This window comes from Perissodus microlepis, chromosome 19 (assembly GCF_051167445.1).
Source record: "Perissodus microlepis isolate ML-2025 ecotype Zambia chromosome 19, ASM5116744v1, whole genome shotgun sequence".
NCBI classification, from domain to species: domain Eukaryota; kingdom Metazoa; phylum Chordata; class Actinopteri; order Cichliformes; family Cichlidae; genus Perissodus; species Perissodus microlepis.
In genome coordinates, this window is record NC_140479.1 from 30,204,422 (window position 1) to 30,221,162 (window position 16,741).

Consider the following 16,741-nt stretch of genomic DNA (forward strand, 5'->3'; position numbering starts at 1 on the left):
AATCAGCTGTTTGTCACTTTGAAACTTATGAAGCACCTTTAGCAGCGATAACTTGACATAATGTTTTTCAGTGACTTTGTCAGTTTCTCACATCATTGTGGAGGAAGTTTTGGCCCACTCTTCTTGCTTCAGTTCACTGAGGTTATGCACAGCTCTAAGATCCTAATCACCTCTCCCTCAACAGCCATCATGACGTGTTTGTGCTGATGTGGATGTGATTGGTTTTCACCAAACGTGGCGCTGACTCATTACTGAACATCTCCTCTTTGGTCACCTGTTCAGGGGACGTTGTTCCAGAAGTCTCGTGGTGTGTTAGATGCAGCTTTGCAAACATAAAGCTCAGCAGTCCTCAGTCTTTAATGGTATTGTCATAAACTTGCTGAGACCTGTAGAGTCTGAGCTGTACCACACAGAGTTCTGTGTGACCCTACAAGGACATCCTCCTAAAACCAGCTCTGACCAGTCACACTGGAGGACGTTTGAAGGCAGCCTAACATTTGCCAGTGTCTACAGACTCTTCCACACCTGTAACCTGCATTCAGGGCACCCATAAGTGGACCTGGCACTCCTGATGTTCTCAGTCAAGCTGCAAAGCGAGTAGAAGTCCCTCTGCAGGGCAACAGGCCCTCATGGAGTCAGACATGCACGCAGGTCCTCCTCACACATGAACCAACTACTCACACCAGAAAAAAAGTTAATGTATTTTATTTTATAAAGAGATCTTCAAGATGAGAGCATTTTAACATATACCTTGAATGACTGATCAGTTACTGTATCTCTACAACTCATCAATGAGACACAGAAACCATTTTTCAGTCCAGCAGAGTTTTTATTCCTCTTTAAGACAACAACAAAAAAATAATATTTTGCATAACAGTAGTACAGCAGCGGCCAAGGGTACAAAACGCTTTCTTTTTTTGTTTGTTTTAATTATTCAGTGTAAAAATAACTCTACTCACACCTGTGCCGTCCTCTCGTAGTGCAAACGCTTCAAATAAAAGTTAGGCACATGATGGATACGATCGCAGTTCAAATTACACTTAAGTGCTGATGACGAGTAAAACATCATTCTGAATTCCTGTTTCAGTTTGCCAACCCACCCCCACCCGGCGTCATCGCGTAGGACAACCACAGACTGAAGAAGTACTCCGTTTAAACAGCGTTAAAAGGGCAGTTTGACCTCCTCTTTGAAGCGGTCGAGGTCCGATGAAGCCTGATTAATTAAAAAGAAGACCTACGCAGTCCTGATCACTGACAGTATGACTGAGGATTACCTGCTTCTGATTCTTCCACTAAGTGCAACTGACTCATGGCCGAGTTTAATACTAGAGACGAAAAGAAAAGACATAGCAAGCTTATGGTCCCAAGCAACAATCCCAACTTTGATGCTATTGCTTGTTTATATCTGAGCGAGCGATTAAGTGGCAACTTGACATCTTTCTATTCTGAGGAAAGGAAAAAAAAAGAACTAGCACAAAATAAAATAAAATATTTCCCAGTTTTACATATGTTACAAATAAAAAATAAATATCAGCTCTGTTTTTACTCTAGCCTTTTTTGTTTTGTTTAGGATTTAGAGAAAAATAAAGGTACAAAGAGCGGCTGTCGTTCTTCTCCGAACAACACAGTGCAGCTTAATTTCTAAGACTTGTTCCGTCATCAGGACGCCAGGACGCCCCGGCGAATGATGTCAGAGACGTAGCGGCGGCTGAGTGACGAGTCGCCTCTCAGCTGGTGTGAGTGGCATCGTTTCAGGCAGGGCTCCAGCTCGCCGTCGCCCGCCTTGGAGTCAGACGTGTAGTCCTCGTTTTCCGTCCCCGTGCGCAGTCGGGTCCTGGGGTATGACGGCTTGGGCGTGTTGGTCAGTGGCCTGAGCAGGGGCTTGTGTAGCTCCGCCTGCTTTTGCTCCATTATACTTGCGGGTTTCTCGCTCCTCTTTGGGATCCTGAACTTCCCCCAGCTTCTCAGCTGTGCAGCCTCGGGCCCGTTAGATGCGTGGGAGCTGTCGGCCGAGGCTCTCCTCAGCCAGCCGTTGGTCTTGGCGCTGGGAGCGGTGTCTGACACCGTGCTGGCTTTGTTAAATTTAGTGTTGCTCGTCACATCCGGAGAGCTTCTTTTGATCCCTTCATCTATGAAGTAGTTGTCTGAGTCAGAGTTTCTGATGTCTACCAGTCTGATGGACACAGTTTTCTCCAGATGCTTTGACCCAAACCTGTTCTTCCCCTGGCTGGTGAAGCTTTCTGTGGAATCATTCCCCTTTTTCCTCCTCCTGTCCTCCTGCTCATGCTCAATATCCCGTTTTCGTCTCGCTTCCAGTTCAGGCTCCGCAGCCTCCCTTCTCGGGCCTTTCCGGCTCTCATGCTTGGGCAGTTTGACGACGGCTGGTTCCTGAATGACCTCTGGCTTTGGGAGTTTTTTAAACAGTGTCTCCTGGCTGATGTGTTGGATTCTGGCCTCCATGGCTGCGGCCTCTTTGATCTGGGAGCTTTTGCTATCCCTCGTCTCCGATGCCTTGCTCAGATTGTCTTTCTTTTGAGTGTGCGGTGAGTTGGGCAGGCTTTTTCTCTCGCTGCTTTTCCTTTTTTCCTTTCGTTTGGTCTTCAGTCCAGAGGGGCTCCAGGAGGAGCTAGACTGGGAGCCCTGAGACGATAACCAGCCCAGAGAGAACAGCTTTTCCAGATCCTTTGCTGAAGGATCGCCTGAAACACACAAAAAACATACAGGTTTATTAAAACATGAAATTTGTTGCTTTTTCTAATATTTCTATCCTCATGTAAAGGCCAACAGCAGAACGCAGAGCTTTGCTGTGAGCACCAGTTCAATTTTTTTAGTATGTAGCAAACATTTGTAGTCTTTTGATACAGGAAGTAGCTTTAACATTGTGCTGACTTATTACTGAGCACGAATCAGACCTGGGAATAGGATGAGGAACATGACCTGTGTGCAAGTCACATCTTAATTTCTGCCCTTCTCTCGCTAAAGTTTCCACGTGCGATCAGCGACACCATCAAGGAAATCCAGAAAGATCTACTTGACGTAGCCTGTAACACGTCGCCTACTGATGGCCTTTCAATCAGCTCAGCAAATAGTTGCTGGGTGCAAATATACAGAAATGACCAAACCCCACATCAGAAGTCGTGTGTGCAGAAACACACTTTTATAATTCAATACAAAATATCTCAACACGTTACAAACTGCAGGCGGTTGCAGTTTAACGTGCAGCTTTCTCACCTGCAGACCTGAGAAAGCTGATGGGACACACCGTCTACTAGCTAGGTTTACTAACATGAATGGAAAGTTCATGTGGAAGCTACCACATGCAAACCTATTACAGTTTGTTGATCTCATGGACTCACCGCTGAGCAGCTCGTGGTCAAGCAGTCGGACCTGGTGCTGGAAGATCTGCTCCTGGACTTTCCACAACGACCGCTTCATCTTCTCTCTCCGAGTCACCATGTAGGTCAGGTTACGAACCTGTGGAGCATTAGCAGCTTCTTTAGTCACGCTTTTATCAGATTGCATCCTACAACTCTGCAACTACGGCTCGTGCTGTCTTTTCACTTCTGCTGACTTAATTGTCGTGAGCAAGTGCCTCATTTCTGCATTTCTACAAACAAACCTGATATCCCAACTTCAGAAACCTGGATAAGATTTCACAATTACAGAAGAAGAGGAAAACAAAAACAGGAAACTTGACCAAGTTCAGTCAAGTTATGTGATAGTAACACAAAATATATCTTTAATCCATTTTAGAATGATGGGATTAACCAGTTAAATATACTTTATCATTTTAGACGGAGACGTCAACCTGGTCATTTGTGTAAACAGGTTTCCCGACAGAGTGACTCATCCACAGCACTCTGTAACAGAGACTCTGGTATTTGTAACGTAACCTAAGACGTGTTGAACCAGATGTTTTGTGTTCGTGATAATGTAATCTGGGATCAACCTCACAGCACACAGCTAACTAACCAGACAGACTGTCAATATAAACACTGGAGCCATAACCAGCTTTCCTTTCCCTGACACAACTGAGTACCCCTGCAGAAAAGTACTAATGTCTCACCTGGGCCCCACCTGGCCCACAGAGAGCATAAACTTCTTGAATGTCTCACTTAAACTTGTCTTTGTTTCAAGGTCAAACAGCAACTAGCTTGTGTGTGTCTACCAGGACAGTTTTTAGGCTCAGCACTACTGGCTGGGCTAATGTAACACTAGCCAGTCCAAAAGTCTCAACAGCAGAGGGCAAGAGGGTGAGAAGGATTTACCCTGCTGTGTTTAGAAAATATAAGAGGACAGATATCAGCAGAGCAACTGAAGATAAACTATTTTAAGTCACGACACTTGAACTGTTTGTTTGTTTTTACTCTTTAGTGTGACTTACTCTGTCAGGCTGGATTTGAAATACAGCAGGATAATTACATCCATCAGCTTAGTGATTGTATTTGGTTTTCTAAAAATTAATGCTTCAATGTTTGGAGACCTGCAGGAGGTCGATTTAGGGCTGGAATATTTCACCACCAAACGTGGTAAAGATGGCAGCTCTCACAACCAAACTCAGCACCGAGAGCACATTTGTTCATTTAAAGCCTCATACAGTAATACTGTGGATCACAGTCAGTAGGCAAACCTGCTGATTAGATGTTGAAGAAGTATTATAAACCGCTCGTGATCGTGTAGTTTCATGCAGCGCAGGTCAGTGATGGTAAAGATTGTTGTTCCATGTTTTTTACCACAGAGCTGGCTCACAGTGCCAGAGATCCATTCTATATAACATCAATCATCTTAGAAGAGTTTTGTCCAGCTTTTAAAAGATGGTTATGTTAGAATAAATGTACCTATGCAAGCAGTTATGTCTGCTGTACTACTGAAAGGCCCTCTTGTGGACTTTATCAAGCCTGTTTGTTTTGGTTTTTAAATAAATAAATGACCAGCAGCCCTCCTCTCCTCTATAAGCAGCAGACTTTTATGTTGCACTGAGAATTTATTGAACTGCATTTAAGCGTTTCTCTCATCATCCCCTGCTCTTCATAACATTTCTCTTCTTGCCTCCGCTGTTGTCTTAGCGCCTGTGAGTCCTGCTGCAGGTGGAGTCAAAACCTACCCGCTCCAGATCTTGTCGGAGGTGTGTGAAGAGCTGCAGGCGGCGCAGCAGCACCTCCTGCTCACGCCGTGCCAGGCTCTCCTCTTCGTCTTTTTTGGGCGTGAGAAGCGGCTGGTTGAAGTTGGCTTTGCGTTTCAGTTTCCAGTACTGATAGAGAAAGTCCACCACCTCAGGCACCAGCTTCAAGTTACTAGTTACCTCCTCCACGTCTACAAACTGGTAGAACTCTTCTTCCATCTCTTGCAGCTTCAGTTTGCGGAGGTTGACTCTCTTCTCTTCCTTGCTGAGTGCCTCTGGGTTGGTCAGTGCTCTATCGATGAGCTGAGGGGCCACACAGGAAGATGAAGAGGGGGAGGCAGCATCTTCCTCCTCTAACACCTTCACTCTCCTCCTGCCCTTCTTGTCTCTGGCACTCTCCTTCTCCTCGTCACCCGAGTCACGGTCCCTGGACTCGTCACCCTCAAGCCCAGAATGTTTGGGGCAGTAAGACTTGAACTTGACCTCATCATCATCTGTGAGGATAGTGTTCATTTCAAGGTTGGCGTGGAGGCCGCACGTCACGTGGAAGGCAGTCCGGCAATTTTTTGCTGAACACTAAAGAAACAAACAGAAAAATGTTTACTGAAGTTCGTTTTTTGTCCCCCATTCCTACAGGAAATATAACATATAATTTAAAACAAACAAACAAAAAAAACTTATTACTTAAAAATGCCAAAACTGAAATGCTGTCAAAGATGTCAAATTCACCAAAGCACAGCCTGAGACACAAACCAAAAAGAATCTCTAGCATCAGAAACATCAAATTTCTTCTCTAGTTATTCTTTAAACCTGCAATTCTGTATTTTGCCATTTGGGGGCAGCAAAAACAACATACAGGTGTTTAATTGATCAAAATAAACCAATCAAATACCAAAGTAACACTCCAGCCCTCTACTTGCTGTGACTCAGGCTCTCATACAAACCCACTTCAAAGAAACAGAACTACCTTCAGCTTAATAAGAAGTGAAAACAGTCAAACAGTCTGGACTATCAAAATGTCATGAATGACATCACTAAGGTTTCTGAAAATAGTATCAGAAAGAATTTTGATGATTGTGCTATCTCACAGTGTGATGTACTTTCAGCTGCCCTCGTATTTCCTAAGGGGTTGCCACAGCGGGTGGATCCGCATATTTGATTTGGCACAGTTTTTAGGGCGTATGCCCATCCACACAGCGCTGATATCTCACACTACCAACACATATATCATGCACCAACATTCAGCCTAAATATACACAGAGATCATTTCTTTCTCCATATCACTCAGTCCAGATCTGCTGTGTGTCAAATTGTCTTCCTGCCTTACTTTTATGTTGTTACTGTTGTGAATTTAACATGTTTAACACAAAAGCTAAAACCACACACTAAAACATTTCACTGCTGGGTGATCTGCTGTGCCTTTACTCCTCCACCCTGCTGAGGTGTGAAGTCACTGCCTTGATTTCCAGTACATGTAAACTGAAGAACACTGACGCATCCTTTCACCCGGTGTGGATCAATAATGCCCACACTGTGGAAATCTCCTCCCGTAGTCTGAGTTACTGACACGTGCTGGGTGAGCTTTTCACATTAAATGAACCGTGTAACGTTAATAACCTGAATGCATGCGCCAGTCTTCTCTTTGCAGAGGCAGCAGATCAGAGCCCATCTGTTGCTGGGAATATGGGACACATTGGTGATCGGCTCCATCTTCTCTGGATTCCCAATGCTCACCTGCACAGAGGATTTAACACACAAAGAGGACACGAGTTGCTCAAACGTCAGTGCACATGGTGTTGACAAATGCAAGTACATGCAGAGTGGTCTTAGACACAGTGTCACTGCCATGTGTGTCAAAACGGTTACCAACATTTTAAACAAGTGGGATCAAAACCTCTTAACAAGACAAGCAGCTGTCAGGAGCAGCCAATCAGAAGAAGAGTGGAGGCTACTAGAGTCCCAGAATGACAATTTGATTAAAAAACAGAAATTGTGACTGATCTTCACCTCTGGAATCCACAAGGCACAGCTGACGTGGACCCACTTAGTTCCACTTCGGGTGGGCTTCATGGCTCCGCCCTTTTTGGGACACAACTGGCACTTTGGCAGGATGCCGAGGGCACAGATCCGACACAACCAGCTGCCCTTAGGGACTTTCTGGATGCCGTAACACGCCTGAAAAGAAACCCAAACAGCGGCTCAGTTTCCAGAAAGCAAGCAGAAATGACGACGCAGACAGGAAGTAGGTGTGTCACATGAAAAGCAAACCTAAAATGTAAGACAAGTCGCTTTTTTTGCCTCAGTGAGACGAATCTCTAAAGTCTTGCAACTTTCTTTTTTCTTTGAACAAGTTAACAAAATCCATCTTTTTCCCCTACAGGAAACATTAAAACTAGAAGAATTTTATTTTGAGTCCTTTCATGTACAAAAAGCTAAATAACTGTGTTGACGTTAGCAATACGCAGCCAGTTTATTCAATGGGAGTGACTTCATATATTTTTACTAGACAGGGAAAAGTTTAAAACTGACAAAAGAAAACAGATTTGACTTCATATCACACATTAACAGATTTAGAACAATATTCTGTGGGAATTATGACAGATTTGTCCTCTGTCTGCTTTGTTTTTTTCTCATTTTAAAGGGAGATGATCGCCGACCTGGTGAACGCAGATGTTGCACTTGTCACAGAACACCATCTCGTTGTTGTCCTCCCCGTCAGGTGACTGGCAAACATCGCACACCACATCCTCGTCATACTCGATGCCTAACCCCTCCTCGGTCTCCATGGCGTGCGTCATGTTTTCGTGGCAGCAGCGCTCAAACTCTTCCATCACACGCTCCATGGTGATTTCATCCAGTGGCGGAATAGCTGGGGAAAAAAAATATACATGAATAAAGATGTCCTGATCTATTATAAAGTTACCTTATTTGTTGATGCTCTCTTACACTTTTGGTTAGACAATATGATCAGACTGCAGTGATAAAAAAAAAAATCTGCCTCCTGCAGGAGAGTCTGGGTTTTATCATCTTCAATTTCACTATAATGTAAGCATCAATATTTCTCTGTGGGCTGAGTAAATGCTTTTTGTTTGGCTTTTAATTTGTAATTACACCTACATTTTCCATCCATCTAAAAGCAGACAGAAAACACAAAATGCTCAATAACACATACAACACAGAGTTATCAAAAAGAAACTGGAAACAGCAGTGCAGTACAGTAACACAAGAAGCCTAAAATAAAGCCGGACTCTTTACTCAAAATACAAACTGGACCCAAAAACCAAGTCTGTATATAAACACAGCTTGCAGCTGAAGGAGCACAGGAGAAGTTATGAGGGTGTCAAGGACAAGAAAGATGAACAGGACAGATTTCGCTGGCTCTCTGCGTCTCTCAGCTCACGCTCCTTCTGAAGAAAATAGCTTTGTGACTGCAAACCTGTACTGCACGTCTGTTTATACAACAAGGATTTATAATAAATACATACATAATAATAGTAATCTTTCAGTGAACTTCACTGAATACTGATGGCAAACAAGCAGGCTGACAGAGTGTAAAGCTTGATGTCAACATCTCAGACCTTGCAGCTGTGGACACAGCTTTAAAATGCTTTCATCTGCTCCGTTTCATTTCATTTGATACAACAAAAAACAAAAAAAACAACTATATTCAGTTCCTGAGCCTAAAAATAACTTACAGATTTAATCATCAAACAAGCAGCTACAGAACAAATATGTACTCAGTGACTCACCCATATCTGTAAACTCTTCATTTATGACCTGCAGCCAGGCCACGTCTTCCTCGTTCAGGTCGTAGCGACACATCCCCTCCGCCAGCGTGCGGATGTCCACGTAGCCGAGCGCTTCTGTGCCTGATGTCCGGATCAACTTCTTTGGCCTACCAAACATCGTCTCCTTTCCTTTCTCGGACAGCACCCTGCACAACCGAGACCTTCACATTCACTATCGTGCACATGCAGTACAATATGGTAACATGTTTAATCAAACTATACATTATTAACCAACAACTGGTGGTCTACTACAGCGGTCTCCAACCTTTTTTGCGCCACGGACCGGTTCATGCCCGACAATATTTTCACGGACCGGCCTTTAAGGTGTCGCGGATAAATACAACAAAATAAAACCAGTACCGGTACCGAGAAAAAGAAGCTTTATTCATAACACACGTGAAAAGACCCAGGAAAACAGAGTAAACGATCAAAACGATAACAAAATAACGCTGAAAACTGATAAAAACCCTGAAAACCATACATTTCACACCTGAGCCTCAACTCTCGTGGCCCGGTACCAAACGACTCACGGACCGGTACCGGTCCGAGGCCCGGGGGTTGGGGGCTCCTGGTCTAACATGTACGGCAGGCTTTACAGTAGCTCCTAGCCTACCCAAAAACACCTCTGGACTTTTTAAGGCATTCAAGGACTTTTCTTTTCAATGACACTTTCAAAAAGGTTGCGATTTCCTGAAATGCACTTAAACAGCCCTCAAATTTATAAAACATGTAATATTTACAATTCTGATACTGATGAACAGTAGACGGGATGGTAAAAGTCAGATTATCTTTCATGGTCATGTTACTAAATTAGTAACACTGTAACATTTCTCTGCTGTAATTTTGTTAGAAGGGTATTTCCTGCACGGCGGGATTTCTGGTGTCCCCTCAAAGAGGCTTTAACCAGAAACTCACCAGCATTCTAAAAATGTTTTGTTAATAAGGGTTTCGTTTACTCATGTTTTCTTGAAATGCATCAATGTCTGTTAGGCAGGATGATACAGACTCACTGCCTTTATCATACACGGACTGTGTTTGCTCACTGACATCCCCTAAAGGCAAATTCTGAACCACGAAAACCCTTCAGCAGTCAGTGGTTGACAGATAAAACAATACAGGTTTCCAAGGTGATATTTTAGCACCATCAGCTTGATATTTTGATCTACCTCTACCAGTGTTGGGTAAGTTACTTTAAATTAGTAACTTAGTTACATTACTAGTTACTTCCATCAAAAGTAACTCAGTTACTTCAAGTTACTCGTTACTTTCAGAGTAACTAGTTACTAGGGAAAGTAACTTTGGTTTTACTCAGACTTCTCTTGTTAATGTGTTGCTAACTGGATACCCAGCCAGCGTGCCAGTCTTCTAGCTTTCTTACTTGCCACAGTGCACTGTGCCACCTACCAAAGGAAAAAATAATGTGCATATTTCCACGAGAGAAATCCCACGCCTGGACCGCCGTTGACCGCCGCCATGATTCTAGCCTACGTCACAGCGTCATGTGCGCTTTTTACATCCAACACAAAAACTGCAGTCGTGGTGCTTTGATTGTACTCAGAACTCAGAAATTCTGCCTTCTGAATAGGAAGATGTAGGTAACAGGCTGCAGATGAGCTGCTTACAGAGCTGGACTGGGACACAAAATCAGCCCGGGCGTTTTGACTAAAGACCGGCCGCCATTATAGCAAATATCATAAAGGCTTTGAATGAAAACAAACGCTGTTGTGACAGTGATGTACACTGTTCTGATGGTATATATGTATCAATCTATCAATCGTTTGTTGTAAGACTCAGATAATTATTTATTAAAAGCTAGACATTTGAAATGAGAATAAGAAAGTATTTCTTTGTGCCCCCCTCTCCCTGTTAATGCCCTACCTGCCCCCCTGGCAACACTTTGCTAGACCCGCCCCTGCACAGTTATCAGCTGTCAGCTACTTAGAAAAGGATCCTGGTGTTATTTGTCTCTCAGAAACAGTTCATAACTTCCCTTCAACTCATTCATGTCACCTAAAAGGTAAACCTGTTTCTCCATCACAGCTCTGATGATCCAGTAAGGACATCTCCTGGTTTCATCTGCATGTTTCCCTCTCATCACATATCCAAACCGATATCATGACCAGCAGCTTTACAGCTGTGGCTCCAGCCAACATCAGCTGTACTAGAAAGTAATATTAAATAAATTCTAACAACAGCTGATCAAGCTTAAACGTGCTGCTGTTGTTTAGCGCGACATCCGCTGGTTTCCTCTTTCTGGCGCAAAGTGGGCGATAAATAAACAAGAGAGAAAAGCCGATCAGCTGATCATTGATCAGTTTCATGATTGAAGTAGAAACAGGAGAGGGAGGGGAGAGGATGAGAGAAGAAGAGGCAGCTGTGCAGCGTAAACACAGAATAACTCCAGCTTTGTGTCTTTTTCATTGTAGCTGAAGTCCGGGACAAACTGTTCCTTTTCACCTCAACACGAAACCCGTAATAGTTTCTCTGAATACGAGACGATTCCGTTTTTTACGGGACGGTTGGCAACTCTAATAATTAACCGTATGAACAAAATAAAGTTCAACATCATTAACATCATAGCACCACCCAGCTGTATAGAAACTCCGTCATGCTAGCTAGCACGCAGTACGAAAAAGTCAGCATAATGAAAATAAACTCCACCTAAACTTGGTTCATATCTGACCCAGATAGACTGCAGGTCATAACTTCTTACCTGAAGTTCAGTTCACCTGACACTCTCGGACCAGCGGCCGCTTCGGGTCTCTCCTCCTGCCTCCCTTTTCCTTCATCCACCTGCTGCCTCCACCACTTGCTAATGTTATTGAATCTGTGGAAGCTCCGCGATGCCACCACACGAAGTAACGAATAACGAGCCTATCTAAATCCCAGTAACGAGTAACGCGTTCCCGGTTTTGGCATAATAACTAGTTACCGTGCTCGTTACCACAATAATAACGTAGTTACTGTAACGCGTTACTTAATAACGCGTTAGTCCCAACACTGACCTCTACACAGGCTGTGCTAAATCACTTGGAGCCTCAGCTTGACTCGACTCGGTTTCAGACGTTTTCCGTTACAGCCGAGTACCACCTAATGCTGGGTTGTTATAGCAACGTGGTCTCGTGACTTCATTGTACGTCACACAAACACCACAGCAATGGAGAACGTCAAGGCGATGGCATACCTGCTGCTCGGTGTATAGCTTTTTGTCACTCTGGGACCACTGTGGTTTTTTTGTGTAGCCATTTCATTTGTTGCTCGGTTTCAAAAATGGCAGTTTTGATTTTCGTAAAGGCGTGCACTCATGACTCATTGAGTTACACCACTGACTAGCCAATTGACGCGTTTTTGCACTGCTCAGAAGCCCAGTCAAGTAGGTATTTAAAACATTTTTTTTTTAAGTACCCAGTTTCAGGTTCTACCACCTAATCGAAAACCATAAAAACCGAGGCAAGTCGAGCCAACCCAAGTGGGTACAAGTGGGAAAGGGCTACAAGTGTCAAAGACTCCGTCAGCTACGCTGCCTCTTATTCACTGAAGTGAACTATGAGTGAGATTCAATGTGTTACTTTTATTTCCTACCTCACAACAGGCTGTGGGATGGAGTGGGGGCTGACGGGGACCTGGACGCCCTTCTCCCACTCCTGCCTCCATGGGTCAGCTAGGACGTAGTAGTCCTCGGTGTTCAGCTGATATGAGTCGTGCACTTTCATGGCCGTGATCAGGTCCGTCCTGAAAACCTGCAGCACATAACATGAACATTGCTAAGTGTATAATGAGATTTCAGAGAAAACTGCTGCAAAACAAAGCTCGTCTCTGCAACAGCATCAAGAACTTCAATCAGCTTAAAGAAGAAAGCTGAAGGTTCGCTAAATTACATTTTTGCAAAGCAACTGATAAATAAATATAGAATGTATGAAGACGTATATCACTGTTTGAACAGGTTAAAAAAAAAGACAGGGAAAAAAGAATCGACCACATTGACCCTCACAGCTAAAGACAGCAAATTAGGATCCTGCATTGGCTCAAGTCATTGTTTTGCTTTAATTTGATTGGCTCTCTAATGAAAGGGAGGACACAGTGGACTGCAGGGACCAAGTCCACAGACTGTACAGTAGATAACAGCAAACGTGCTTTCATCTCAAGGACACACTATCGAGTGTGGGTCCAAGATAGCACGTCTTTTCTTACACGTATAAACAACCACATAAACATTTATTTTACAGATGTGCTGCCAGCTGGTCCTTTCATTTTCACATTCATTTGTCAGCCACATATACACGTCTTTAGTTTAAATCTAAAGTACGATCTCAGAGCACAAGACTGACAAAAAAGAAGGGCCATTAATTATAATCTACACATTTCAAGTTTTACAGCAACCTTTTAAAAACCACAATAAATAGTTTGAGACCAAATGCGTACCTCAGAGGGTTTCTGCCCAGTCCACCTCCTGTGCTGCGATGAATGCTGGGACCAGCAGGTGGAATTACCTGAAACAGAAACGCCACAAACTGTTGTACAGACCCACATTTCTTCTTTGAGCATCAGCCCAAGTCTGCTGATTTTCTAATAAACAACTTCACACCATTAAATGCGTCTGGATTTCCCCCAATGAGGGGAAACTTGAGAGAAACGCAAGCGTGGCTCATTTGGATAGTCAAACTGGGGCAACTGACATTTTCTGTTTTCAATTTCATTTTATCAGCTAGAGTCGCCAATTTGACTTTGGGCCAGGTATGAAATTGATGACAAAAAGAAGAATCAAAATGGGGTTTTTTTGTTCTGATTTTTTAATCAACTGCAAGAACCACAATAAAAAGTGCTTGATCAGTGTGGTGTGCTTTATGGCATTAAATATTTTAACTTGTCTGTCTCATAAAACCCTAAAACAGACCAGGCTAAAAGCAATTTCCAGTAAGCGCTTGGGGTTTGTTTTTATAACAGATGGCAAAATGATACGAATGCTCAGTTATAATGAAGCATGTACTTTGCTTTCTGTAATTTACAGCTCTGGGCAGCATTTTAAACAATGTGGTAAAAGTCCAACCTCTGAGGGAAACCAACAACTGCAAGCTGTTCCCAGATTTGAGACCATCTGCCTGACCTGCCAGGATGTCTTTAAAGGTCCAAACATGCCTCCTGTCCCTACTCTGTCTCCTGTTTCTCGGACTACAGGACTTCTTTTGCTTTTCCTTTATGTTTGTCCATCTACTGCACTTGTTTCTCTTTCTTTTCTTCTTTCCTGAACATGAAAGTACAGACTTACTCTCACTGACACCAACAACATTAGAGATACATTTTCAAGTCTAACTGCAAAGCAAAACTGTCATGGTTATCAAGGAAGCTGTCAAAAGACTTTACTTTTACTTCTAAAAATAGCCAAACTTCATGAAGTCATTCGCTTTGTCTGAACTTATCTCGGTGCTTGGCACTTGTGCTGGCAGGGTTGTGCCAGCCCTCGTTCCCATCTATATGTGGACTTGGTATGAATGAGTCAGCAGAGACAATATTTTTGCTTACTTCCATTGTCCGAGTCATCGCTGCTGCTGGGGTGTCTGCTTCTCTTCATTGTCACCTGTCTGCGGAGCTCCGGCATAAGGGCACTTCACAAACAAGAAATGAGGTAGAGATACAGAATGGGAGGATGAAAAGGTACACGATAAACAACTGTGGAAAAGATTTGGTAGTAAGAATAATAAGCTGCCTTAAAAACCCTCACACAAAGAAAGTCGAGTCAGTTAGTAAATGCTACTTGTGGTGAGTGGCTTTGCACAATGCTGTAACCAAATCATGCTCAGTTACACCATTACCAAAAGCAAACATGTTGACCAAAAATATTCTTCTAGGTATTATCAATTAGCTGCAATTCACTGCAGCTAAACACGGTGGTATGATGTATTGATTATGCAAAATCTGGGAAAACGATCATGTTGTGGTGAAATATGTTCCCAACAGTAGTGGGGGGGAGGAGAGCAAAAGTGGATCAATCAATATTTACATCACCGCCATGCTAGTGCTAAATTATCACTTCTACCACATGAGAACGAAGCACAACAACAGTCCAAGAAGTTGTCACTATCCCACCGGTTTCCGTCCTGATCAGCCAGCAAGGCTGTGTAAACACACACGCACCAGTCACTGCTCGAGAAGAAGTTACCGCATGCTGCACTGACAGGAAGCAACGCTGTTATAAGACCAGGCTGCCCGTGCACGGAGTCTCAACTCCCAAGAGCACAGGAGGAAATTTCCCGGAATCCGCCGCCAACCCGCATAGGGAGAAAGGTGCTAACCCTAATTTAGCTGGCTAGGCTAAAAGCAGACTAGCCAGGGTCTGTGCGACGCCCCTCCTTTCCAGCAAGCAGGCTGCAGAAAGTACGAGCTAAATTACGAGAAACTAGCTCAAGCCACCAGCTGATCAAAACAACTGCTCCCCGGTGCTATTCAGGCAGCCTTGTGTTATAAGGATGCGGATGCAAGTTCTAAGCAGACCACAGAGCGTTGCATTTTTTAAGTCACATTGCAACTCTACATGGCTAATGTTAGCCTGGTTGCTAATCTCCTATTTCCGTTATGTAACATAAGGGCCCATCCCTAACCGGCGCCTCAAATTGGCATGTTTATATTTTTTAAGTTAGCAACAACATTCGCTATATACAAATAAGTTAATTTAATAAACAGAACATATGGAGGCTAATTCGTATCACGAATATTTAATTGTGTTGTCTAAAGTCATTGTACACCTTATGTTTCGCTGACGTTGTTGGTTAGCACACCGGCTAACTAGTTAGCTGGAGGCTACACGTAATGTAGATTGTGTTTAGCATTATTAGCCGATGTTGCTAACATAACACAGGGTTCTACGGTGCCACTCAGTAAATCCCACGGCACAGACAGCGCGCTGTCAAAGGTTAGGGGTCAATTCTTGTGCAAAACAAACTACACCAAATCAAAAAGAACACGTGAATTTAAACTCGACGTTAATACAACACTGCCTTTTCGCTACTATGCAGCTAACCAGCAGGGCACAGTGTGGTAGGTTTACCAGCGGTCCACTGGTTGAGGTTAATCTTTGGCGCCATTTTAAATGACGATGTCGTGTTTTCCTAGCGGACTGCTAGTACGTCCATACTAGAAATATAAACTCGCTCAAATGTCTAGATAAAATAATTCTGGTACATATGCACCTGAATTAAAACAGCGTAGAGTTTAAATAAATTGCATAGTACGTACAGAGCACGTCAGGCCGATGCGAGCCGCTGTTTTGAGTTTGAAGCGAAGCGCAGTTTTTGCCTTGAGTTCCGCTTGACCCGCATTCCACATACACAAACACAGTGGCGGCTGGGGAGGAGATTACTCTGCACACACGCAGCTATGTGCATCGGCCGCTAGAGGGCAGCAAAACCGAAACTGGTAGCACTAATCCGAAAGATCACTGCAGGAAAAAACAAGAAGTTTCCACAGCCTCGGTAACAACCCACGTTGTCCGGTTGCCAGTTTGAGTGTCAACAAACCATAATAATGTGTGCATAATTCTTTCCCAAGTGTGTACGACGGAGGGTTTCTACTGACAACAAAGTCTCTGCTTTCTGTCAAGGACACCACACACTACAGGGACAGACTATCAGCAACATAAAAACAAACATTTAGTGAGAAAAGGACACATTTTCTTCCCTTCGTAAAGGTTTCCTAGATCGATATAATCACTATGGATCCTTTCTTTACTGATACGCCCCTTTTTGTGTTTCTTTCTGTGCTCTTCGATATTATTTACAACATACTGTATCAGCTCATTTATGAAAGCAGTTTGATAATATCTGATTATTTATCCCAG

At 43.5% G+C, this 16,741-nt stretch overlaps 1 protein-coding gene across 3 annotated transcripts; it reads right to left on the reverse strand.

Annotated features, from left to right (window-relative positions):
* Positions 1–689: 689 nt before the first annotated feature.
* Positions 690–16,259, reverse strand: jade1 (jade family PHD finger 1). 3 transcript variants are annotated; one of them, XM_084914379.1, is made up of 12 exons: positions 16,141–16,259; positions 14,431–14,513; positions 14,015–14,152; positions 13,333–13,400; positions 12,493–12,650; positions 8,872–9,056; positions 7,780–7,991; positions 7,130–7,297; positions 6,740–6,856; positions 5,105–5,698; positions 3,357–3,474; positions 690–2,699 (listed from the first exon to the last, which is right to left on the reverse strand). In XM_084914379.1, exons 2-12 carry the CDS (start codon positions 14,504–14,506, stop codon positions 1,660–1,662), a joined length of 2,874 nt encoding a protein of 957 aa, XP_084770505.1. In that variant the 5' UTR covers positions 14,507–14,513; positions 16,141–16,259; the 3' UTR covers positions 690–1,659. The 3 variants fall into 3 exon arrangements, with proteins under 3 accessions (XP_084770505.1, XP_084770503.1, XP_084770504.1); XM_084914377.1 differs by lacking the exon at positions 14,015–14,152 and having other exon boundaries at positions 16,141–16,258; XM_084914378.1 differs by lacking the exons at positions 14,015–14,152; positions 16,141–16,259 and adding an exon at positions 15,043–16,112.
* Positions 16,260–16,741: the final 482 nt, after the last annotated feature.

What these genes read in the sequence shown, in the direction of transcription:
- jade1 (XM_084914379.1), bottom strand. Translation starts at nt 14,506, where the DNA reads ATGCCGGAGCTCCGCAGACAGGTGACAATGAAGAGAAGCAGACACCCC. An exon ending in CTGGGCAGAAACCCTCTGAG is followed by an intron (nt 12,651 to 13,332) that starts GTACGCATTTGG and finishes TATGTGCTGCAG; the next exon opens with GTTTTCAGGACGGACCTGAT. An exon ending in ATCCCACAGCCTGTTGTGAG is followed by an intron (nt 9,057 to 12,492) that starts GTAGGAAATAAA and finishes TCGGTTGTGCAG; the next exon opens with GGTGCTGTCCGAGAAAGGAA.